The following is a 25,331-nucleotide window of genomic DNA, read 5'->3' as shown; positions in this document are numbered from 1 at the left end:
CGTAGTAAAACCAAAGTAAAACATTCAAAAAAATTTTTTTTGACTATGTATCAGGCACTGTTGAAGAAAATTTAAAGGATAATCACCATTTATTAAATGCATGTTTTCAGAACTATGCTAAATGCATTCATAATACCCTTATGAAGTAAGTGTTATTATAACTATTTTATAGATGAGACTGAGAGGTTAAATATTTTCCTGAAGTCAGAACTGGTGAGTGGCAGAATGTACTGATATAGTGCTTCCTCTATTTAGACAGGAATATTCATTAATTAAAATTTTTCACAAAATAAAGCTAAATGAATACTTTTACCGAGGAGTTCTGAGGCTACAGAAATGTTTACTCTGAGCCTTTGAAGGAGAGAATTCAATCCTTTCATATTTATGATGGTCTTATTTTCTGTAGAAATTAGGACACATGGGGAGGAGGCATCAGGAAGATATAGGTCAAAGGGTACATAGTTTCAGTAAAGCAGGATGAATAAGTTCTTGAGATCTACTGCACAGCATAGTGCATATAGTTAACAATACTGTCTTTTATACTTAAAACTTTATTAATAGGGTATATCTTATGTTAAATGTTCTATCAAAAAAAAAAAAAAAAAAAAAGAAGGTAAGGAGAACTTTCAGAGGTGATGATTATGGTTGCGGTATTGTTTATGAAGATGGTCTCATGTGTGTATACTTATCTTCAAAATCACTGGGGTATATACATTGATTATGTACAGCATTTTTTGTATCTCAATCATACATCAAAAAAAAAAAAAAAAACCAACAAAAAAAAACAAGATACATGATATTATAGTGGGGTAAAATGGCCAAAAAGGAATATAGGAGTCAAGATCTCTTTTTCTCTCCTCTCTTCTTCCCATCCTCCACTTATGACATCTCTTACCCTTGGCCAACTTCAAGGGGAGAAGTATAGCTCTGAAATTACTAGCTTGAGGGCAACATTCTTTTCTAGCTCTAGAATTCTTTAGTGTATGAGCTGTCACCCAGCCCCTAGTTTTCTGTCTCTGATTCATCAAAGCAGTATAGAAACATTTATACTCTCTCCTCTGGAAGAATTCTTCTGTGACCTTTTCCACCTCCAGTCCAGCCTGTAGGCTGAATATCTTTGTTAAAGACAGAAAAACTTAGTTTTTAGGGAAACAGATACACTGGGATTGAGTTTTCTTTTTAGAAAAAAAAATTTCTAGATAAAAAATGACTTCTAATATTTAAAAATGTGTTGGTTATGAAATTATTGGAAAAAAGAGAAAATAATATTGAAAACTTCTGAAGAAACTACAGTGTAATCACAAAACCACACGACTGGTATTAGAAACAAACATAACTGGAAAAAGTAATACAACCACTGAATCTCTACTTGGCAGAATCCAAACACTTGGCTACTCGTGGTAACCACTGGAAAGGCTGGAGGTCAAGTTCAGGGAGGTGCCACAGAGAAACCACACTATTCATCCAGGCCAGCTAAAGACAGTTAAATCAATCACAAAGACAGAGAAATGAACACTAAGACTTCTAGAATTTAAAGAAGTTAACCCCAGAATCTTGGCTCTGCTGATACAGCGACCCCTCAAGTTAAAAGTGAATAAACCACACCATAAGCACAGAGAAGATAAACACAATATGTAGGGCTCTGGCATCTGAAACACTTAAGGAATAGTTCTTGGAGAAGGTTCTACTAGAAATGACCTGATAATAGTTCTTGGAGAATGTTCTACTAAAAATGACCTGGTAACAAATAATATTTTGTGATAATTAAACAAAGATTGTTAGTCACAATAATTATGGTACAACACCAAGAAATAAGCAAAAATTTACTCATATATATTTGCGTTTTAAACTCTTTCTTGACCTATCTTATCTTTCCAACCTATAATTCTAATTTGGTCCAACTTTGCTCATCCACTTAGTTTCATTTTATTTAATAATTATATAAATAACCTTAAACCTTAAGTAGAGAAATTGACAGGTCACTAAATAATTATTAAGGCAATGGCAGCAAGAAATTCTCTAACTCTCTCTCTCTCTCTCTCAAACAAAGGTTGTTGTCAGTCTGGTGATCTCAGGCCTTAAGTATTTGGCTTTACCCTTTGTTCAGGACTCCTGGTAAACCCGGATTGGGGAGGGATCTACAATTAAGATGATAATTCCCCCTCTCTCCTCTTCTGCCCAAGCTTTGCATGTATAAATTGAGCCTTTGGAATTTTACAACATGCTAACACTCTTAAAGACATTAATATTATTGCCTTTTTGGTTGACAGATTTATAGTTATTGTAACTAACCTGAGCCAAAAGATGAACTAGAGATTTTTTTTGTGAATTCAAATAAAACTTACAATTACTTTGAAAAACAAAACAAACAAAACAAAACAGTAAGACAAAAACCCATCGACTCAGCTTCCATAATTTAAGAGGACACCCATCAGAACAGTAACTCTTTCCCTCAAAGTGGGAAAATTAAAAAAATTATATATATATTTTAAAGGATTTTGCAACTGCAAAACGGACAAAAGTCCCACTACTTAAAATTTAAAGTTAATAGTCTGTTCAAAAATCTTGCTAAGTTAATTAATGAGACCTCTTTCTCCAAGCACGCCCTTATATGTTGTAGTTGAATGAAGAAAAGGCTTCTTTTCCCACCCTTCCCCCACCCTGCAGGAAGAGCTGAAGGCCTGCTAAGCGACTACCAAAAAGAGGGGTTTATTCCTTCCCAGGCGGGGCAGGGTACGGTGAGTGTTACTAGGACAGGATGCTGATTGAGTACAATCCTGGCTAGAATTCCCCCCGCAAAAAGGCACAGCTGGGGTGAGGAAGAAGCACAGTACTCCAAATGCACAACTGCTGTCAGTTTCCCAAACTGTTTTTAGAATCTGCAGGGTTGGGAGTGGACTAGGTTACACTCACTCAGTTTGGTTTGTGAATCTGGGAAGGGAGCCAGATAGAGAGCTTTCTCCCATAATTCTGGAGATGATGTTGTTATGGCGCGAACGATTCTGAGACCCACGGAGCCAATTGAGATTAATTATGAGCCTTTATTAGCCGGCCGGCGACTGACTCTCTACCACGCAGGGCTAGAGGAGATCAGCCCCGAGCTTTCAGAGCAGGCAGCTGATAAAGCTCAAGACCATATCCTGGTGGTCTCTTGAACAAGCCAGCAGATTACAGAAGTGGAAGTTGGCTTTTAGCATATCTTTGCCCGGAACAACACCCTTAATTAACAAGTAAATGGATTACAGAAGCAGACATTGGCCATCTACATATTTTATACAATACACTTCCTAAACCACACACCAGCAAGTAGGACAACTTCTGATATCTAAAGATATTTCTTCCCTGTAGCTGACTTAGCTAGTTTGCTCACTTGAAAATTTTCCACCCTTAACAATGTGTGTACTCCAGAGAGATGTAAACTTACAGATTCATAGAACTGGGCCTTTGGAGATCATCTAGAGAATCCATCCATTCGTTTTATAGACCAGTCAATGGAAACTCAAAAAGTGAAGCAACTTGCCCCAAGGTTGTCACATAGTTGGTCTCTGATAGAGCTAGGACTCAAACCCAGTGTTTTTCTTCTAATTCATTTACATTGAATAAACCTAGTAGATAGTTCATTAAAAATTTCAGGTATTCTTTGAAGGTACATAAAATATGGACTTTGGTATATTTATATATAACTTAATTGTAATAAAATATATGTAACACGATTTATATTCTAATGATTTTTAAGTGTACAGTTCAGTGGTATTAAGCATATTCACATTACATTAAGAACATAATGCTGTGTATCTACATGGAAATAGGAAAGTTCAACTAAAAGTGTTTTTCCCTTATCAAACGATTATCGTATGGACACATACTGTGTGACCAACACCGTGTTAGGATCAGACAGCCTCTGGGTTCCCCTTAAGCTGAATGGTATTGATAATAAGTGTTAAGAATCCAAAGAACACAATTATTATGGGATGAGTATTCAAGAAAAGAGAAGGCAGATTTGAGCCGCATTAATAAAAGGGGAAGAGAAGCCATAGGAGGATACTCCAAAAGAAAGTATAGAGTGACCAAAGCCATGAGGGTGAGCTATAAAAGACTTTTTAACAAAAAGTGGGTAGAAAAGTATGAGAATAGCAGAAGTGCAGTTTGTTTGTTACTAGGCTCAAATGGCTAATTCTATCCCGTAGGCAATTGGCGGCTGTTGAAGACTCTTGAACAACATGATTCTCATTCACCCTTTTCCCATTTCAAAAAGAAAAAGTGCTGCTTGTTGCCAGTGTTCATTTAACGTCATGCGTAGGAATGCCACGTTTTCTAGGATTTGACGTTTTCAGTGATCGAACCACTAAAAACTGAATGCTTTTACAAATAGAATGATGCCATTTGTTTATAAAGACTATCCATATACTAGAGCAATGCAAAATAATAATAAAAGTGAGATATTTCATGGCAAACTTTGGGGGTGAGGTTAGGACTGTAATCTGTGAGTTATCTCAGGGAAAATGCTGCAGCCACAAGCGCCACAGGGGAGTACTCTGGGGGCAAACGGGAAAAGGGTTTTAACAGGTCGATGAGATGGCAAAGTGTAGAATGGATTGAAGGAGGGAGTTGGGTGAGTGAGGCCAAATAGGAGCCCCTTACAAAAGTTCAAGTGCAGAGAAGAGAAGGGGTAATAGGGCTGGGAATGAGTTAACACACATGTGTGAAACATGGCAAAGGAAGAATTAATGGGGCTTCTTAACCAATTAGATATTGAGAGTGGGGAGGATAGGCAATAATCCTAGGTTCAAACTAGAGTGACCATAATTGTGGTACCAACTGAATAGACTGGGTAAGCCAAGAGAAAGAGACAAAGTTAAAAAGTTCTGTTTTTAGCAATGCTGACATGGAAATGATAGAAAGATATGTAAGTAGAAAAAGGAAAGTACTTGGAAAAATGTATAGAGTTGTAAAACTGCAAAGTATTGTTATTCAAAACATTTTTAAACAATAAAGCTTTATTTGCTCAGGTCCCAACACTGTTAGTACAAAACTTTTTTACAGAATATTTCTCCTGATTTTTCTAAATGTATTTCATAGCAATAACACCATGTTGAAATGCTTGAAACCAGCATCTTAAGATAAACAATAGTAAACTTGTTGGATTTATTTTAAATTTCTCAACTGACTACAATATTAAAAGGTTTTTTTGTCTTTAATTTCTTCTCCATTAATGTAAAGTGAACCTGACATTTGCCTTTGAGTTATAATCTTTATACTTCTGTATGAAGAGAATGTGATTTATTGTTGTGAGCTAATCATTTCCATTTCATTTGGTCGAGGCGATCAACACTTTGTTCCCAAAGATGCAGGTGAAAACTAAAATTATATCATAAATGATTTTAATTATTAATATTAAAGTGGTAGGTGCCTGCAAAGTCAAAAGTCCCAAGAGCCCAGGAAAATCATAACACTGCCCGCCTCCTGTGCTTAGATCTGGGTCTCTGGTTCTAACCATAAACCATTGCTTTTTGTACTATTCTTCATGAACTTATGAATTCCATGTGCCTGCTATTTCATTTTTATTAAAGTTAAATGTGCACATAATTTTAAGAATCAGCTAGTTGTACAAAGTTTGCAAAGACAAATATTATTCCCCAATCCCTTTTCTCCATAACTCCTTTTCCAGAAGCATCTCCTTTGAACTTTTAAAGCTACTTCTGTTATTTCCTCTATATCTATCTCTAAGAAACAATCTGTGATGTTATTTCTTGGTTTTTTTTTTTCTGGTTCAGATATTATCTATTGACGTATTGTCATGAAGATGAGGATTAGATATCTTGTCTCCTCCACTCTTACCAAACTCCATCATAAATACTTCTCAGCTATTTATGCTCCTGACTGAGATTTATTGTCACTTTGATTGACTCAATGTTCAGGGTTAACATTATTAAGACTGTAGACTATTCAGTGTTGAGTAATATAGTAAACTATGATTACTTTTCCTTTACTATGCAACTTGGAGTTTTCCCTCATTTAAGAATTGTCTTATTTTTTGCCCAGTTTTTTATTTTTATTTTTATTTTATTTTATTTTGTATGATGATATTGGTTAATGAAATCTGGTAAGTTTCAATTGTACATTTTAACAGTAAGGCATATATATTTTTACATTGTGTATTCACCTCCCATAGTTAGATTTCTTTCTGTCACCACATATTCGATCCCTTTTACCCCATCTACCTCCTCCCTTCTCCCGCTACCCTCTGGTATGCCTCGTTTTTCTGTGTACACACTTATTATTTCTATGAACACATGTCCACCAGGCGTTTAAATATTGTCTTGATGCATTTATTGTATTGGGTATTAGATTTATTTTATCTTCTTAAGTCTTTTCTGGACCATTTGGGCTTTCATGAGTCTGGATGGGTTGCCCCCATACTTGCTGCATTATCCTGGGTATGAGAATTCCTTTTGCATTTCTCCTGTGTTGGTTCTCTTTTACCCCATAAATCATATCTTCCTTTTTCTTGACTTAATTCATTATTTTGGTTGTACATACCCTTTAGTAACTCTCTGAGAAAAGGGTATGTGTGTTGCGGGGGGTAAAATTTTTTACCGAAAGTTCTTTACCCTCACACTTAGGTAAAAAGTTGGCTAAGTAATTGTTAGTTAGAAATCATTTTCCTTCAGAATTTTGAATGCATCCCTCCATTTTCTTCTAACTTTTTGTGTTGCTGTTGAAAAGTTCAGAGTCATTTTGGGTTCTGCTACTTTGTATGTGATTTGCTTTTCCCCCATCTTTCTGGAAACTTACAGGATCTTCTTTTTCCCTGTGTTCTGAAATGTCTCTATGGTGTGTCTCGATGTGGGCCTATTCTCATTGTTAGACATGCAGTGAGCCCTTTCACAATGGAACTATATCCTGTGCAATTTTCATAAATCTGTAATTATTTCATTGATGATAATGGTTTTCTCCAGGCTGTCTTTGATGAACTTTTCTGGATTAGTCTTTTTTTATGCTTTCCATTTCTTTTTTAATGTATTTTTTTCTTTTTGTTTTCTATCCATGATATTTCTTCTACTTTATCTTCCAATATATCTACTTAGCTTTTATTCCTACAACCATTTTTTTTTTTCTAACTTTACTTCTTGGAGGCTCCTGTTTTTGTTTCATTAATTCAAATTCTTCTATTATCTTCTGTAGATATTAATACTAGTTAAAAACATGTTTTCCCTGCCAGCCCAATCATTGTTTCCTTCAAGTTGCCTTTATCCATTTCTACATTTTATTCCAACACTTATGTCTTATACCCTTAGATGTCTGATAATTCTTGATTGTCTGTTCATGATTAAGGATGTTAGAATAAAAAGCCGAGGGGAAACTCTCAGTGCATGAGAGAACTTCATTGTTCTGTGCTGCAGGTGATGTGTGTCAGCTGTTTGTCTTGGAGCCTTTGTTCATTCTCCATGGAACGCTTCCAGTCTTCCTGGTGGAGAATAAAGACATGGCCGCCTATACTCTGAGAGTCGGTCAAGAGTGGAAGCTGGGGATATCAGCATCGAGTATGCATACTCAACCCCCTTTGTTTTGGGTATAGTTCCCTTAATCTTTACTAGGTTCCTTTGTCCAGAGAGTCTCTGGTTTCCCAGACACAGAGAATACATTTCTGATCTGCTGGAGTGGGGAGAGGCAGTTGCCCAGATACATTGGGAGAACCAAGGAGTTGAGGGATCTAATTACTTATTCCAACCAATCCTTTTAACATCTCCCTACCACCCTCCTCCTCCAGGGTACCTGGTGTTTTCAAATCCTGGGCTTTGGACTGACACTTCAGTGGAAATTAGATTTCTTCTCAGCTGCCCCCACTGCTGTCTTAGGGTTAGGCTTTTTCAAGCCTGTAAAGTAAATTTCTACTTGACCATCTACTTGCTTGCTTCGTAAGTGTTGTTATGCCTTAAAATAAGTGGTCTTATGCCTTAAAATAAGTCTCTTTGGTGTAGTTTCAGTAGGGTTTTGGAAGAAGGAAGATTTGATGGTATTTTCAATTTCCACTTTAACCTGAAAGTCACTGCAATTGAGTTTTTGTCTATACAGAGTTTCAAGTATTTAGCTTTTTATACACACACATACAGTGACTTATGGGGCTTTTGACATTTCTGATTATATTTTATAAAAAAGTGTGATCACACTGACTAGTCTTAACACACCTAGTGTGTTGACTCAATGTTTTGCAAACTTGAGTAATGTTCTAAACCTATTTAAAAAAAAAACAAACAACAAAATCTATAGACTCTGGCACTAAGTTACATTATTTTTATAATATTACTTAAATGTATACAAACGTAATTTTAGACAACTTATGCTTCTAGCTCTTATGCATTTAAGAAAAAGCAAAAAAAACTAACCTAATAAAATCACATATTTCATTCAAATTAACAACGTAAGTTTAATATGACAGATGTTATTTTAATGGAACTGAATTGCTACTCTAAATATAAATATGGTACTTATTGCTTTGTTTAGGTTTCTTTTAAACCCACCATCCATATGTTACCATGTGTTGCCTGAGAAGCAAATTCGCGCATCTTTTTGAATTTGAAAGATAAGGGAACCATTTTTTCAGGGAGCAAGATTTGTCAACATATGGCTGTCACTTACCAAGAATGTATTTTCAAACTATTGAGCCTGCATTTGTCCTTTCCATATTAGTCTCTAACAAATAAACACCAAGGGGATTGTAAATGTAAACAAGAATTTGGCCCTTATTTTAATTTAGAAGTGTTCTCTGAAGACAGCCCTAGCTGCACACATGAATTGACTGATGTCTTTAGACCTCTGGGACGCCTCCTTGGAGGAGGTGGCTGCTGTGTCAAAACAAGGGCACAGTGTGTACCTGGGCAGAATTACAGAAATGAAAAACACCTTTACCTTGCTCTTCTTCGCAAACAGCAGATACCCGAATAAAGATGCTTATTGGAGTGAGAGTACCTTTGACCTAGTGACATGATTTCATTCTAATGCAGGCAGCCACTAGTTTGAGGTCTGTGGATTGCACTACACCGAAAAAAAAGTTAGTCTTAATGTTGTAAAAGTAGTTTATCAAAATAATCGCTACTTAAAATTACATGTATAATACCAGTAAACTGCCCAAATATTTTACCGTTTTATTGAAATTGGATGTTTGGGCTCTTCCGTAGGTCCGCATGGCTAGAAAACGATGTGGGGCAGAAGCAAGACAATAGATGTCCTTCATAATTTCTGTTCATCCATTAAGGCTGAACTCAGGTGTCACTTCTTGATATCCTCTTATCTCTCTGTCTTCTACCTTTTGGGTTTTGCGTCCCTCTCCCGGCTCATGTTACTACATCTTGGCAGTACCGGTGTACCCATATTAATTTATAATTGTCTATTTATGTGTTGGTCTCTTTCACTAGACAATCAGCTTTTGGAAGACAGCCACTGTGGCTTATTTTATATTATTGTATAATATTATATATTACTATATATTATTATTTACTCATATCATGATTTGTTATTATTTATATATTATTACTTATAATACTTTATTGTTATTAATTTATATTATTATTATTATAATGGGAGTTCCAGGAATATTTTTAATAAAGTAACAAATGAAGATGATCATAAAATGGCAGTAGGTCCTCTTGAGTTAAAGAGAAAATGAAAGGAACATAAAAAAAAGTAAAAAAAAAAAAACAAGCCAGTCATTGTGATAAATGCTTTATATTACGTAACTCATTTGATTCCCACAACAACACTTCAGGAGGTATTCTTTCTATTTTACAAACAGGAAGCTAAAGGGTTAAGTAAGTTCCACAAGATCATAGAGCTAATAACTGTCAGTATAATAATTAGCACTTAGGTAACTTAAATCCAGCCTTGTTCTCGTTCAGCTACACTGTCTCTGTCCTCCACCTTCTCCTCCAGGTTAACAATGAACCGCTATAACATAGAGATGCTCTCTTTTTACTTCTCCGTAATTTGAACATTCTCCTTCCCCCAATAGATTGTTTTATTTTACCTAAATGAACTCCCTAGCTCGTTTGGCAGCTTTCATTTGTTTCTTTATCCACAAAATTAGATGGTTGAAGGAGAGATTCTGCAAAATCCCTTCCAGTCCCAATATTATGAAATTACACAGAGTAAACGAAACTAAGTAGCGAGTATGATAACCCCAACACAAGGCACCTGCTTGATTCAAGAAGGATTTCTGGTTCTCAGTGGGCAGGCACCCTCCACTCTCATCTTTTCCTTCAGAGTCTCCTTTATTCTCGCCTTTTGTTCTGTAAGTTGTTTTTTTTTTTTTCTCCCCAACAGCGCAGTCCTTTTATTTTGTCCTAGGCTTCTTTGGACCATGCATTTCAGCTGCTGTAGCCTCAGTAGTCCACGTTCCTCCCCGCCCTCCACCATCAGACTCTCTTCAGAGCATCTGGTTAGGACTGGCCAGGCTTTGTACCTCAGTGCAAGTTGAACTGCCCAGAATGCTCCTGAGGTGTTAATGACCCTTGGTAACCTCAAAAGTAATCACAACTGAATTAAACACTTAAATTCAGAGATAAGGCTAATGGTAGGTATTTTGAAATTATGACTAATCCAGTATGGATTTTTTTCCTATAAAAAGGGCAATTTCTAGACCCCTCTCCAATCATCCAAAGAGGTCTATTTGAGGCCCCAATAGGAAACAGTGGCCCAACATACGATTCCTCAACATCTTGGTCCAAACTCATGGGCTGCTTGTTAATACTGCAGTTTCCTAGGCCCCACCAGACCTAGAAAATCAGAATTGCTGGGAGCTGGCAGGCAACCTGACTTTAACATATACTCCATGGTGATTCTTAAGCTCACTGCATTGTGACAAAAAATACCTTTGTGCTAATTATTTTCTAAAAGTTTCATGCATCATCATCATCCTCATTTCCTTAATTGTACCACAAAAGATTTTATTTATATCTGTCTTCAAATTGCAGAATAAGTGTTAGATGTTTGACTGAAGAATTCAGCAACAATTCCAGCAAATATTCTAGTATTTATTGTATATAAAACATAGATCTATAGTTTCTTTGATCTGAAAAAGGTCAGGAATGGTAAATTCTCTAACCTTTGTTAGGGCTTTATTCATAGTTGACACCAAGGGTAAAACTGAATGAGTCTCTTGCTTTTCATACATTATTTCCCTATATTTCATTTGTTTATAGAGAAACAGTATTTATATACTTCTGCATAAAGTTTAGTAGAGAGAGTTTCCATTTTGGCTCATATTAATTAGGATGTAGTTCTCTGTATATGAACAATGTCTATGTGGAATCATGTCTCTATATATTACATGTACGTAGACATATGCTATTTATATAATATTTTCTCTTATGTTGAGGGCTTTATCCCAATGACAACAGTTCAGTTTTCCTAAATTTTCAGTATTCTATGGTGACGGTTGGGCAATTCAAAACTTGGGTAAGTGGTCGACCCAGGGCCACATTCCTATCACTTTGTCCGAATGCTCCATGTTGATCTTTGGAGTGGGTGGACAAAACCCCACGGAGTGCTATCATTACAGGCCCATGTCTCTGCTATGTGAACTACAGGTGGAATGTTGGTTACAGGTACACCAACAGCTATCCACCTCCTGGTGGTCTGTCTCCACTTTCCCCCCAGCTTGATTCTCAGGCTTGGAAGGAGATCACACTATGTGCTCTATGGAAACATAGCCCTCTGCGGTTAAAGTTTTCCACTACATATGGTTTTCCCACTTACAACCTAGAGCAGGACTAGCTTGAGACCTCTCAGTATCCCATCAACAGGAAGTTCATTGTTCTCTCTGTCTCTTTCTCTGTCTCCCTCCCATTCCCACTACCCCCACCCCCGCCCCTCTGGCCCATGGCTTACAGAGGTTATCAGTCTGGTTATCAGAGGAGAAGGTGTAGAAACAGAGCACAGGTCCCTAGGTAATGCACCATACGTCACTGATGCTGGAGTGTGGGGTGGAGTCATTCCCATACAGACGGTGGCTGTTGTCCCTTATGATCCTTTTCTTATGGCCTTTGGGGAAGCTTAACTAAACATCCTCTCAAAGCTTAAAATCTCAGAAATTCTAGGTCCCCAAATGACTATGTTTTTCAAAAACGTTTAAATAAATTAATATTTGTGTACCACTTTGCAATTTACAAAGTACTTTTTATTTACATAATTTTAAGTAATGAAATCCTCAGACACTCCCAATGTGGTTTTATTTTAAAGGAGTAAATCTGAGTTTCCATCAACTCAACAGGATTCAGTGCAGGAGCAGCTTTAAGTGTCTGTAGAATTACCAGTTCAAAGAAACCTCAATGTCCCTTGATACAGCCAGACTCAAGAAGCACTTGATCTGTCATTTTGATACTTATCAATTTTCTTGAGTATCCTTGTTTACATGCCTATCCCACTAGATTTGAAGTTCTGTAAGGTAAGATCTCTATGGGGTTTTATTTGTATAATTGACAGTAAGAGGTGGGCCCCAAATTGGTGTTTGTTAAATGAGTGAATGAATGAATGAATGAAAGTGAATGAATAAATTATAACCATTTCAAATTAATCCTCTGGATTTTATTTGGATTATATAAAGGAAGGAAAGAAGCTAGAGACTACAAGAAACACTTTTTATCAGGACCTCCTACCCCCTACAGTAGTTAAGGACTGGGGAAGTTTATAACTAACATAAGGCTAGTAATTCTTTCTGAAAAATTCATTTAAGGCCCCTAGTGGTTTATCTTTACTAACTTGTAAATTGTTAACTCTCAAATATTAAACCAGCAATAAACCAGAGCTTGCTTATCAATCACCATTTCCTCTTTTTATAGGGACCAGAAACGTAGGTTGCTGTTTTTTCTTTCCTCTCCCAAGTGTGATCAAATAAAGGACTAACAGAAACACATGGGTGATGAAATATGTAAATAAGAAAAATGCACAGACAGCACAAACTCATTTCTTCCCAGATATTTTCTGACCAACCCTTGAGCCTTGAGACATATCATAGATGTTTGTGTGTGTATATATTGGAAAAACAAGGTCAGTGCAAACACTTTTTGTAGGTATGAATATAAAACGAAATTTCAAGTTTATCTTCATTTAAAAACGACACCAAGAAAAACTATATAAAATAAATATACCCTTGGAACCAGGACCCAAGATCAGCAACGTCAGCAAACTGAGATGGGGTGAGTGGAGGAGCAAATGGAGAGTTATCTCTAAAGGAGGAGAAAAAAAAACAAAAATCACTCGAACTCCGCGGTTTGCCCGGAGGGTGGGCGTGACTCACATTTTCACATAATCTGAATAAAGGGGATTGTGTTCGCACCGGGCATCCATTCTGGCTCCCGACTCCGCGAGCCGCGCGGGCGCGCACTCCGCGCCCGCCGAGCGTCTGGCCGGCCGCCGCGGCAGGGCGGGCGCTGCTTGACCGGGCGCGCGGTCAGGTGACCCGGGGCGCCACGTTCCCGGAGCCCCGCCGGCGGTGGCCGCCTGGGCCGGGCCGCACCGGGGCTTAGCTCCCGGAACAAAGTTGCCGGGCCAGCTGCGGCGGGGCGGGGGCGGCTAGGGGGGCGGGAGCGCTGGAGCGGCGCGGGCCCGCGGATCGGACCCGCTCGGCCTCCGCCTCCTTTTCGGGAGAGCGGGCCCCGGGGTGCCCGGCCGCCAGCTCGTTCCCGGAGGGGGGGCGGCAGCGCGGCTCGCAGCGTCCTGCACCCCACCCTCCCGCCTCCGCCTCCCGAGCTCCGCTCCAACAAAGGGGCAGGCCCGCGGCCGGCAGGAGGAGGAGCCGCAGCAGCGAGCCGCTGGCGCACAAAGTTGTGGAGTCGCCTGGCCTCGGAGGCGGGGAGCGGGCGGCCGCAGCCCGCCGCGGGCTTTCTCCCGCCGAGGGGCGAGGAGGAGCCTCGGGCTCCCGAAGCCGATTGGGGAATCACCGGGAGCGGTGCCCTCCTTCCTTTGGATCATTTCTGCAGACGGAAAACTCTAGTGTTTGGCAAACTTGGTGCCAGCGCGCCGGTTCCAGGTTTGCACTTGGACTGTTTTGTTTTTGGCGGAACTACCGGGTAGGAAGATTGCACAAGTCAGGGGTTGTTTTTAATCGGGTATCAAAAAAAAAAAAAATTCTTTTTTTTTCCTTTCGGATCTTGTCTAGGTCTCCACATTTCATTTTTTTTTTTTTTTAAACATCGCATCATATAACTCACGCTTGCACAGCCTGCCCGCGGTTACTACGACCCAAATACATCCAGACGAGCCCTTGGCCCGCGGGGCACGCGGCGGCTGGCAGGCGAGGCGGGTCCCCGGGTCACGGGAGCAGGTAAGTCCATGCATTATTGAAGCCCCAGGCTGGGTAATGTTCCAACAGCCCGCGGGAAGCGGGGCGTTGGCTGCGGGGAGGATGGACTTCTCTGCGCCTCCTGCGCCCCAGGATTAGCGTCTCAAGCTCTTTCTCAAGACAGACTAAGATGTAACCAACTTTTGGGTGCACTTTCCTCGGAACCTGAGTTCAGCTCCCCACGGTGGGGGAGAGAATGCCAGAAACGTGGAGAGAGGAGGAGATCTTCGGGATCCGTATAGTAGCGAACGACCCAACGTCTCTGGACGGGTTCGGGGCTGTAGCTTGGCCCCAGCGGTCCTCCTCCCTGCCGGGGTGTGAGAGTAGCGCATCCTTGCCTGGCGCGGTGAGAGGCCCCGAGCCAGTGATCTCCAAGAGGGGACGTGGCCTCCGAGGAGGGCCTGTCATACACGCCCCAGCCCCAGAAGGCGGGGCCCGGAGGGTGTCCGCAAGGACAGGGTGTCTGTGGTCGGCGGGCAGGGGAGCAGTTCCTAGCCGTCCGCCTGTCAGGAAACGTGTTCTACCTCCGGGCCGTTGCTGCTCCCGAGGCTGGGGCTCCGAACAGGACTCAGGGGAGCCCAGTCGGTGTGTGGTCCTGTGCAGTCGCCTCTTCTAGTTTTCCGGACACTTGGCATCTCTTGCTGCAACTGGTAAGGTAGCTCATGCCCACCTTTGGCCCCGGGTCTGAGGCTCTGGTTGCCGAAAGTCACTTACAAAACCAAAAGTACTAATTTTATGCTGTGCAACTATTAGAAGGCACGCTGTTAAAAGAGATTTTTTTTTTCCCCCTCAAGCTCCTGAAAGGATCTTGTTCTAGGGAAGGAGAAAACGTCCCCGACCTTGAAGAGCCAGGGGACCTGCCATTTGTTTTACAGTGAACTGAAGAGCTGGGCGTCTAACCTGGGTCTAAGGACTCCGCTTTTTGGGATGTCCCAGCCTCCAGGTCACCTGGGTCACCAAGGCCTCGCGGGTCACTTCCCCATGCTGCGCTTGGGAGGGTCAGTGCCCTGGTTGCCGTGGCTGGAGCGCACGGAGCTCGGGGGAGCCCCGACTCAGCGTCCGGGCTAGGGCCGGACCTCGCGGCCTCTGGGACCTGCGGCAGCAGCCGCATCCATTGCTTTGTAACTTGCACAGGCCTCAGGAAGTCGGATCGGCCCCTCCCGACTGGTTGCTGGTGGGCGTGGAGGATGCAGCCCGCGGATAGTGATGCGGGCCAGGCGAGAGCTGGAGGAATGCGAAGCTCGTGGGTGCTTCAGCCTCTAAAGTTCCCGGTGGCGAGAGCCAAGGTCTACGCGATGTCTTTCCCTGCCCCCTCTGGTTGTGTTTATGGGACCGATGAGACAGCTCTTTAACTCTCCTTTGGGTGTTTACATACAGTTTATTGCCCCTGTAAACAGTATTAATCACTGTAGTATTAACCTTCTCTTGGAGCGCTTCCGAGAGTGAATGGCAGTTCTTGGCACTGGGCGGTGCCTTTTACTCTGAAGCAGATCTACAAACTCTTGCCCGCTCGGATTCGCTTTCCACTACCTCTAGCTAGGTTTTGGTTCCCAGTATAAATGAATGAATGGTTTTTGCCAAAGGACCAGCATTGCATTTCCATCATAACTGTACATTGTTGAACATATTTGTTCTTACAGTTTTTAATTACCATATTATTTTTAAGTTAAAACTTTAGCTTTCCGTTTAAGGCCATCTATCCTTTCACTCTAGGTTGGTTTAAATGCCACATTCTCATGGCTTTGGGTCCACATGACAGCCAGAAATGTTATGAAGAAAATGTTGGTGAACTAGAGTTGAGTGTATTAATTTCCCCGTGAGAAAGATCTGGCTAAACTTTGGCACAGCAACCTAGAGCAGTGGTAACAATAAATTACACTTGTAAAGGGCTTAAAGCTTCTAAAGCAATGCCCCGTTCATTTATTCTCGGTTTCTCACCTAGCCGGGTGTAGAAGATGGCCTTCTCTCTGTTGCATAGATGTGGAATGGAGGGACACCTCGAGGCACATTGTTAGTGATAAAACTTTGGTTTTGTCTTCAGACAACCAATTATAAGTTGCTGCAATCTTTAGATAATCAGAAGGAGGTATCTTTTTGCCATATGTTACTCAACGTGGAGTCCCTTGCCGTTCATGCAACAAGTGGCAACCTGTAGCTATCACTGTTTAAATGGTCTGAGATTCTCCCTCTTTCCTTCTCTAATCCTCTGTTCTGCTGTATCTTTGTAGTATGTAAGGAATTTTGATTATCAAAAATAAAGTTTGAGAAATAAGGAGAGTGGCAAAATAAAATAAAGTAAAGAGATACGAATGTGCAAATGAATAAATTCCTGTGTAAATAGTTTCCTTTGTTCTTTTATGGAGTGGGAAAAGTCCTTGGGAAGCATTGAAGTGAAGACCTTTGGCTCAAGCCAGTTATGAAGAAGAGCATTAGAAATACCTCTCAAGTTAGTTGTGTTTCAGTTAAGTGGATTTTGTTGGGCAAACTCGATTTTCCATAATAAAATTTTATATGCATTCTTTTGAACAAAGATTTTGGTTTTTGAATATAATAAAATACAATTAAGAATTCAGTAAATCACAGTATGTACCCCTAAAAGGGAACTTAATCACATAATAATCTCTAAAGTTGTAATAGTAGTAGAGCAATCTAAAAAATGAAAAAGTTTTATATTCAAAAAATTTGGCAGACTGATGATCTAATCCATATATTCCTTCCCGCTGGAGAGGAAATTACTTCTAAAGTTTTAGAAATCTGCCACAGTTTTCATCTGCCTCAAACTCCTTGACACTTAAAACCTTTTGCCAAGGTAATTTTGACCTCTTTATTATTAGAACACACTGTATTCCTGACTGGTCAGGAGAATAATATAATAATACATATTACATATATCTGTATTATAAAATTATATCATGTGGTATTTCCTTGAGTATTATATATCATAAAACATAAAATACTGAATGTTATATAAATACACAAAATGAAATGTAAAATAATACTATATGGTGTGTCCTTTAATTAGAGAATTGAATTGTCTAATCCTAGATAGCAGTAAACACTGGTTCTGATATGTGTTGTAATATGTGAATTAATGTCTGTTATTCATAGATTAATATTTAGATGTGTTGACTTCTCAATTGAATAATTAATTTATTTAATTGGCATTTGGGATCTGCTTATGGGGCTCTTAGGATGGAGCCAAGTCGCTGAACTTAAAATTGAATTCTGATTCTGTTTGGGTTTTTGGGGCAGTGTGATCCAGTAAGTATTAGGGCAATGCAGTACTTTAACTGACATTCTTCAAAAAAAAAAAAAAAAAAAAAGTGATATTTCAGGATAGAATCCTCAATTCTTTAAATTCTAAATATGCTTGTGACTAATCATTAAAGATTATATTTATTTTATTGAGTGATATCTACACTCAGTAGAATTCATATGATGTACCTTCTAGAATAAAATCTGTGTCAATGTTGTAATATACAACCATCCAGGTTTATATCTAATTCAGACCATTTCTGAGATCAGACCTGTATATCCAATTGCCTTTTTGTTATTTCCACGTCATATCTCAGAGGCATCTCAAACTCAGCAAATCCAGACCACAGCCATTATTTCTTCCTCCAGTGGCTTATCCTCCAGTGCTCCCCAGCTCAGTGAATGACTCATCCTCTAGTCAATTGCCCAAAGCTGGGCAGTTATTTTGTATCCTAGTATCCTGAACCTCTTACAACCAACCAACCAGTTCTCAAATCCTACTGAACTTTAATATCTAAATATCCCACATATCCACCCATTTCTTTCCATCTACCCTTGTTTAGGCCACAGTCATTTTCTGCTTGTAATATTGTGCCAGCAAGAATAAAAGACTAAACACCCATATGGTCTTTATCTACATTCCCCACTTATGTTCTAGTGTTTGCTTCCCCCGTATGTGTATATTTGTATATATACATACATAGACAGATATAGACAAATAGACATGCATAGATAGATATATACTGTCCTGCTTGAACTTAAGTTGAAGATGTTATCACACTTCATTGCTAAATATTTTATCATGTGTCTCCTACAATCAAAGACATATCCTTGCATAATGACAAAATCATTAACCAATATTAAAGAAGTTTAATACTGATACAATAATATTGTCTAACATACAGCCCAAATTCTGATTTTTCAAATTATCCTAAAATGTCTATTTTTAAAAACTCCGAATTCAATCAAGGATTTATCTAATCAAATTCTTCTCATCCTTGAAGGCTTGACTCAAATGCCACTTTTTCAAGAAAGCCTTCTCTAATTGAAAGCCCAGGGCAGGTCAGAGTCCTCTGCTGTATGATGATATCACTCTGTGCTTCACCTTGGTATGTTTGTAGTATATCAGAAATGATTCATTGTGTAATTAACTGTTTCGTGTCTATAAACTTCATAATGGTAGAGGCTGGTTTTTTTTGATAGTCATATCCCCATTGCTCAGAAAAGTGCTTTGCACGTAGTAGGCACTGAATAAATATTTGCTGAATGAGTGGTTACTATCTATAACTGTATATGACTATATGTTAACTAACATGTATATATATATGTATATACATTTTTTTTTCAAGTCAATACTTTCCCTTTTGTCTTTAGGTGTTAATGTCAAGCTTGACCATTATAGAAAACTGAAGATCTTAAAAAAGAGGATTTAGTAAAGTCTTTGGATTATATTGAGACTCAGCAAAGATGGCCAAGTGTGGAGAACATGAGGCCAGGCCTGACGATGGGCAGAACGAGTTCAGTGACATCATTAAGTCCAGATCTGGTAGGTAATGGAAGCTTAAGAAAATGACAGATTTTTATGTATACACTCCTATTAACATGTAGGGTTTTTTTTTGACATGTTTTGTACTGTTCTTGTGAGACAAACTTCTTTTGAGAAACATAGTTCTAACAAATCAGTATTAATATTGTAAAAGATAATATAATGTCTCTGAGTATCCTATCTTAATTTCTCTACACAATTTAATCTCATTGTTTGTTGCCTGGGATTGCCTGGTAAAACTGCTACCTATGGTTGAATGCTTTTCATTTATAAGATGACCCCCTTTAAACACAAAAATACAGCTGAACATTTTTTTTTTCTTTTCAGCCTATTTTATGAAGTTGAAGGGATTATATGCTTAAAGTAGGAAGTACCATGGTTTCTGGCAGGATGGATCTTCTTGAGTTTTGCTTCATTACCTTATGTCCTTACCGCCATCCCTTTTGGTGGCCAGGGCTAGGCCAACAGGTGTTCCAACTTTGCTTCCATTTTTGAAACTTCTTATGAACCTTCTCAAGGTATATTTTTAACCTCAGTAATCTAAGACAGACCAGTGATTTTCATATGAACATTTAAATTGGGAACCTAAGGAATCTTCCCCCCGCCAACCCTTCAGTCTTTTTATACAGCTGAGTACTTTTCTATTCTAGCTGGTCAAACGAATCAACTGGGGAGTTTTTTCAAAATGCAGATGCACTGGCTTCTCTCTAGACCAGTTGAATAAAAATTTCTGTAGTTTTAAGAAGCTTCAAATATGATTCTGAGACAGGCTCTAAGGGGAGATATTTTTGAGCAGGCAGGGCCTTTCTGAGCTTTGAAAATTACACAGAACTCTACCCTGGGTGTGAACACTATACTTAAGTAACTTTGAGAGTTACTTTGAGGTATAAAATTACAACCAGTGTCACTTTTAAAAACAAAAAAGGAACTTACAGCCTGTTTTGCTCTGTGAGCCATCTTTTTGTTAGGAGCTTATTTTTTATTATTTGAAATTGTAGAACTATGCACCAAAAATAAACTCCACATTAATAGAGATACGCATTTAAGACACGCATTTCCCTCCATGATACTGATATTGTTTGATTGGTAAAGATTTTGGTTATCACAGTTTTGGCCCTAAATGTCTAGCTACTATTGTGTGGCTTGAAGAATCTTTTGGGGGTGTAGCTTAATATCTTGTTCTAAAGAATGCTCTGAGGATGTTTTATTCCTCTAAAATTCTTTTTATTTTAAATGTTTTAGTAATATAAAGTACTATGTAAATATAAGGGATTATTAACATCTTCTTAAGAGTATAGAATGTATATTCATAACTATGTAAATGTGACAAAGAAAAATGAGAGTGGGACATTTTAACTTAACCATGCTTGTTATGTTCTATAAATTGTGAGGAGGTATATTCTTAAGTAGTTTTCTGAACCGCCTCCATTACAGTAAGACCTTTGATATTTATGACTATGCATTTTAACGTTGTATGTAAAAAAGTAATTATATAAGTTTAAAAATATTGGGTACATATAATGAGTGCTCATAACTTCCAAACTATACTTTAAATTAAAAAGTATTTAAAAAGATCGAAAGTTCTTATACTCTATTGGGGGAAAATTGGACAGAAATTATCTCATATTTTTAACATATGTATAACAATTGGCCCATTAACTCTATTTTTAGAATTTTTCCCTAGGGAACAAACAATTGTACAAGCAAGAAGTCGATCACAGCATTTTTATAATAGAAAAAATTGGAAACACCATAAAAATCCAATATTGAGGATTGGTTAAGTCATAATTTCCCAAAGTATTTTGAAAACACAAGTTCTAATGTGTAATTAAAAAAGGATGTCATAGACAAATAATTTTAGGAAATAGTGATTAACCTACTCTGTTTCTTTAGTGTATGTAGGGCATCTGAGTAGATCATGTAGACTCTCAGTGGAGTTAATTAGGGTACATCCATAAAGCAGAAGGTTATACATCCATAAAAATGTTATTGATATGTACATATATTCATATGCATAAGAATGTGTTCTTGATATTGTTAAGTGAAAAATATGTATAGTAGGACCTCATGTGAAAAATATTTTTTCAAAAAAATTTAGCAGGTTGTACACTAAAATGTTAACGGTAGTCATCTTGGCATTTTGGGATTATTTTTCTCGTTTTGCTCATGTGTAGTTTCTAAAGTTCTTCAATGAGCCTGTATTATATTAATTCTTATATTTCTAAAGATTCTCGAATTGCTTAGAATGTTTTAATGCCAAAGCTATGACTGTTAATTTTTTTTTTTTTGGTGGCACCCACTTCAAAACACATTGAAAAGTTAGCTGTCGCATAGCTGAGATATGAATTACAGTCTTTTGGCTGGATTATGTTGCAAAAGCCAGTAGATAAATTTGGATTCGAATGGACCTATTAGTCCAAATCTTGCTTTCTGGAAGGCACAGTTTTGATTCTTTTAAGGTAAATATTAGTATACAGTAGTAATGTTTTATGGTATGCCAAGACTGTACATATTGAAAAGGGATTTTTAGTTCAGATTAAATCAAAGAAATCATCTACATATAATACATGTTTTTAAAGATCCTCCTTGGACATGTTCTATGCTGAAGTTGTTGCAATTTTGTTGTTTTAAAGGAATGTTTTCCTGGGAGAATTATGATTCTGATCTGTTCTTCTAGATTTCTTCCTTTTGGGGATTGGATATGGGGGAGAGGGCAAAGGTTCAGGTGGGAAAAAACTAATATTGAGAGGATACTGATAAATTTAATTTCTTGGTTTATGAAGAGTCTTCTCCCTTCTCCGTGGGTTTGGATGGATTAAGAGCCTGGCATAATAAAAGTATTTGTGCATTTTATGTTAAGTTATTGAGATTGTTTATATTGCTCTTATTGAATATTAACTTGCTTTATGATGTATGTGAGGTTTAAAAAAAATTTTAAGTCATTTCCACCATCTAAACAAATATGAACTCATTAAGGGCAGTCGATGAAAGCTTCATAAATATATAAATCCATACATTTTTTTAAGTTGTAGTACATTTGCCTCAGATTTGAATGATTTTTAGAAAAGAACTTAAAAGAATATGACGTTGACTGACTAAGAGCTTGGGGTGGGGTAAAAGGAGACCTTTCTTTCCCTATTAAGATACTGACGTCAAATTTGTCATCAATGACGCCTCTTTTACAGCCTGAATTAGTGAGCTTCAGAAGGCTTAACCAGTTAGTATTTTGAGAGAATAGTCCAAGAAATAGATTTTTTAAAAAAGTGAAATAGATTGCCAATGGAGTCTGTGATGTATAAATTTCTGGTTGGAATATTTTAAACATGAAATGATAAAGTGGTTTGTGATGCATGTCAAGTCAAAGAATATGCTCATTGCTACTTCATTCTGTCAATGGCTAACACATGTTAAAGCTAGTAATACAGTACAACTCATCCATTCTGTTCTCAGTGCTGTTGTAAATTTTAACCCAGAGCTCCCTAACAATGGTAGATGTCCGGGCTAAAGACCGTGTGCCAACTGGCTACACGCGGGGAATTTGACAGTTTGGAGACTGGAATCACAGACTCTCAAATGGGAAAGGGCCCTTTGTTGAATAAATTAGTCAGATAGGTGCCACATTATTGCATGATTCAATACCTCCTTTAAAAGCCCTTGGACAGGAAGCCTGAGTGTAACAATTTTATCATTTTTTCTTTCACCTTTTGTCTTCTTGTCTATTCCTGGGACCTCATTGCTGAGGGAATGTTAGAGGCTGTATAACTTGGTTACACCTGTGAGGTGGTTACTTTGCCTCTGTTTGCACATCTCCAGTGATAAGTTCTCACTGGTGACAATGACCATGATATGATGATAATTCTAGCATTTTACGTTTGTTGAACACAGACTGTGTGGAGATGTGGTGCTAAGAGTTTGATCCTCACAAGCACTTTTACAGTTGACAAGCGTGAGCCACACGCAGAAGTAATTTGCCACACCGGCCTTGCCCCTGTTCCTCCAGAGGCCCAGTTGTGCCTCTCTCAGGGCCTTTGCACATCCCTCATACTCCTGTCTTTGTCTGCTGGGCTCCTTCTGGTCATTTAGCTCTAGGCTGAAATGTCATCTCTGAGAGATCTTCCCACAAAGATCTTTTGAGTTTCTCTCCCAGTCACTCGGGAATGCATCTCTATATTTAAGTTCCCTCTGTGTTCTCACCACTCTCTTGCACTTTTCTTGTTTTGTGTGTTTGTTAATGTCCTTCCCACTAGAATGTAATTCCACAGGAGCAGGGACCGGTTCATCCCTGGCACCAAGCCCAGTGCCTAGCTCATAGTAGGTGAGCAGTGACTGTTTATTCAGTGGAAAAGGCTACAGAGCTAGAAAGTGCCAGATCTGGGGTTAGAGCTCAGGTGCTGTGACTCCAGAAACTCTGCATCTGACCTCTCATAGTGCAGAGTGTCTTGATTTACAAGGTAGCTTATTCCGTTGCTGTTGTATGATTCTTCTTCATTTTGTGCCTAAATCTATTGCTTAGAAAGTTTTCACAGTATTAATTGGATTTATACTTCCCCTTGCCTCTTCCTTCATCGTTACTGAGGTTTGGGACCCTGGGCTCTGAGGTAGAGCTTCTCTAGGCCCTCAGTTGGTACTGTAGCCTCTGCCAAGGGAGGGCCGATTGTAGGAGGCACGACCTGCTACTCCCAGACCTGTCCTGGCCTTCCCTGACTGTGCTCTGTCATTCTCTGTCAAGAGTTAGCAAACGGTAAAATAGCAGAGGACAGGCAGTCCTCTGGGTGGAAGGTTGAGAAATTGCTAATCTGTTTCTGACGTGAATTCCCTTTTCTCTTTTCCTCCAACTGCTGCTCAAGGGTTTTCACTGGCTGGTGAAAAAAGGTAGTGGATTTCAAATGCACTGGGATTTGGCACAATTTAAATCCTGGTCTGATGCCCAGATGGGTATCTGTGGGATTGAAAGAGTTGGTAAGAGGAGGGGGGAAGGGAGAAGGAAGAAAAGAGAGGCCAGTGAAGTAAAAATAAAATGAATTATTTAAGATGGAATATTATACCTGGTTACATTTACAGTAAGCCTCCTAAAAAGATGCTATATTTGCAGTAAAGTAAACTTGCTTAACAAGATTCAGGTTTATGAAAATTATGAGGAAGATTACTTTATTTGTTTATCTTTCAGAGGTTTTTCTTTACTAAGGATAGTGGTTAAGGCAGTGGTCTGCTTCTCTTTTATTTAAAGAAATAGCTGTGAGGGGATTTTTCTGAAGAGCTTAAGGGACTGTGAACACTTTTTTTTTTCTCTCTCCTCTGAAGCTTTACTTGGCTGGAATACCTGTGCTTTGAAGGACGTCTTTGAGCAGGTTTGTTTTTTTCCATGAGCCCTGGGGATTTGTGGTGAGGGACAAATAACTGATGGAAATTCAACTCTGACACCAGTTGAGCAGCTATTCTTGTAATTCGTGTTAACCTTATGCTGAAATAGTGCAATCATAGGAAAGTTTTCTATTATCAATGTGATTCTCATGACTTGTTACTATGGTTACGAAAGCTTGTTAGGTGATACATTCACGATCAGAAAATGCGAATTGCTGAGATTGTTCTAAGCAGTAGAAGTATATTAATTATATAGATAGAATGGAAAACTCAATTTTATTGACCTTTGAGGCCAGAGGTTTGAACTAGTTGTTGATGTGATGATCTTCTAGGACAAGAGAACATGTCAGTTCATCGAAGTGGTTGTAAATATTAGTTAAAATTTAGTTGTGAAAGGGCACTTAGGTGGTTTCAGATGTATTGGCTAGGTTTTTTTTTTCTCCTTAAGCTGTGTGTGGAGGCAGAGATATTTGCTATATTATTACATTTTTATATGCTTTAATTGTATAATAAATACACTCAATTCAGTATTCGAAATGTGAGTCAGCGTGAATTTTTAAATGCATATATATATTCATTCTCAGAATGCGGGCCTGTGAATGGAGAAATCCAATCCAGATCCAGCCATTTCACTCTTGCTCCTCTGCCCCCGGACTCACCCACGTCAGCTGCAGGAGGCTTCCGCGCAGTCTTTGAACAGCCAAATACTCAAAGTTTATTTATATCTTGTGGGGCTTTTCTCTCAGAAGCTTGTACTTCTGGCCTAGTTAATCAGAGGAATTGTTTGTGTGTGCTCATTTGGCAGCTAAGGTTAAAGTTTGGGGTGATACC

At 38.7% G+C, this 25,331-nt stretch overlaps 1 protein-coding gene across 3 annotated transcripts in view; it reads left to right on the top strand.

The window, feature by feature from the left end:
* Window positions 1-14,217: 14,217 nt before the first annotated feature.
* The window catches only part of UTRN (utrophin), a 446,059-nt gene continuing 434,945 nt past the window's right edge, over window positions 14,218-25,331 (top strand). For 2 of the 3 annotated variants that reach the window (XM_039846978.1, XM_039846975.1), the window contains exons 1-2: window positions 14,218-14,320; window positions 18,968-19,139. In XM_039846978.1, the coding sequence (XP_039702912.1) occupies window positions 19,061-19,139 (79 nt within the window). In that variant the 5' untranslated portion in view covers window positions 14,218-14,320; window positions 18,968-19,060. Of the gene's footprint in view, window positions 14,321-14,834; window positions 14,989-18,967; window positions 19,140-25,331 lie in introns of those variants that run through there. The other variant, XM_039846976.1, reaches the window with a different exon arrangement.

Source organism: Pteropus medius, unplaced genomic scaffold (genome assembly GCF_902729225.1).
Source record: "Pteropus medius unplaced genomic scaffold, Ma_sr-lr_union100, whole genome shotgun sequence".
Taxonomy (NCBI): domain Eukaryota; kingdom Metazoa; phylum Chordata; class Mammalia; order Chiroptera; family Pteropodidae; genus Pteropus; species Pteropus medius.
This window is presented reverse-complemented; position numbering and strand designations above follow the sequence as displayed.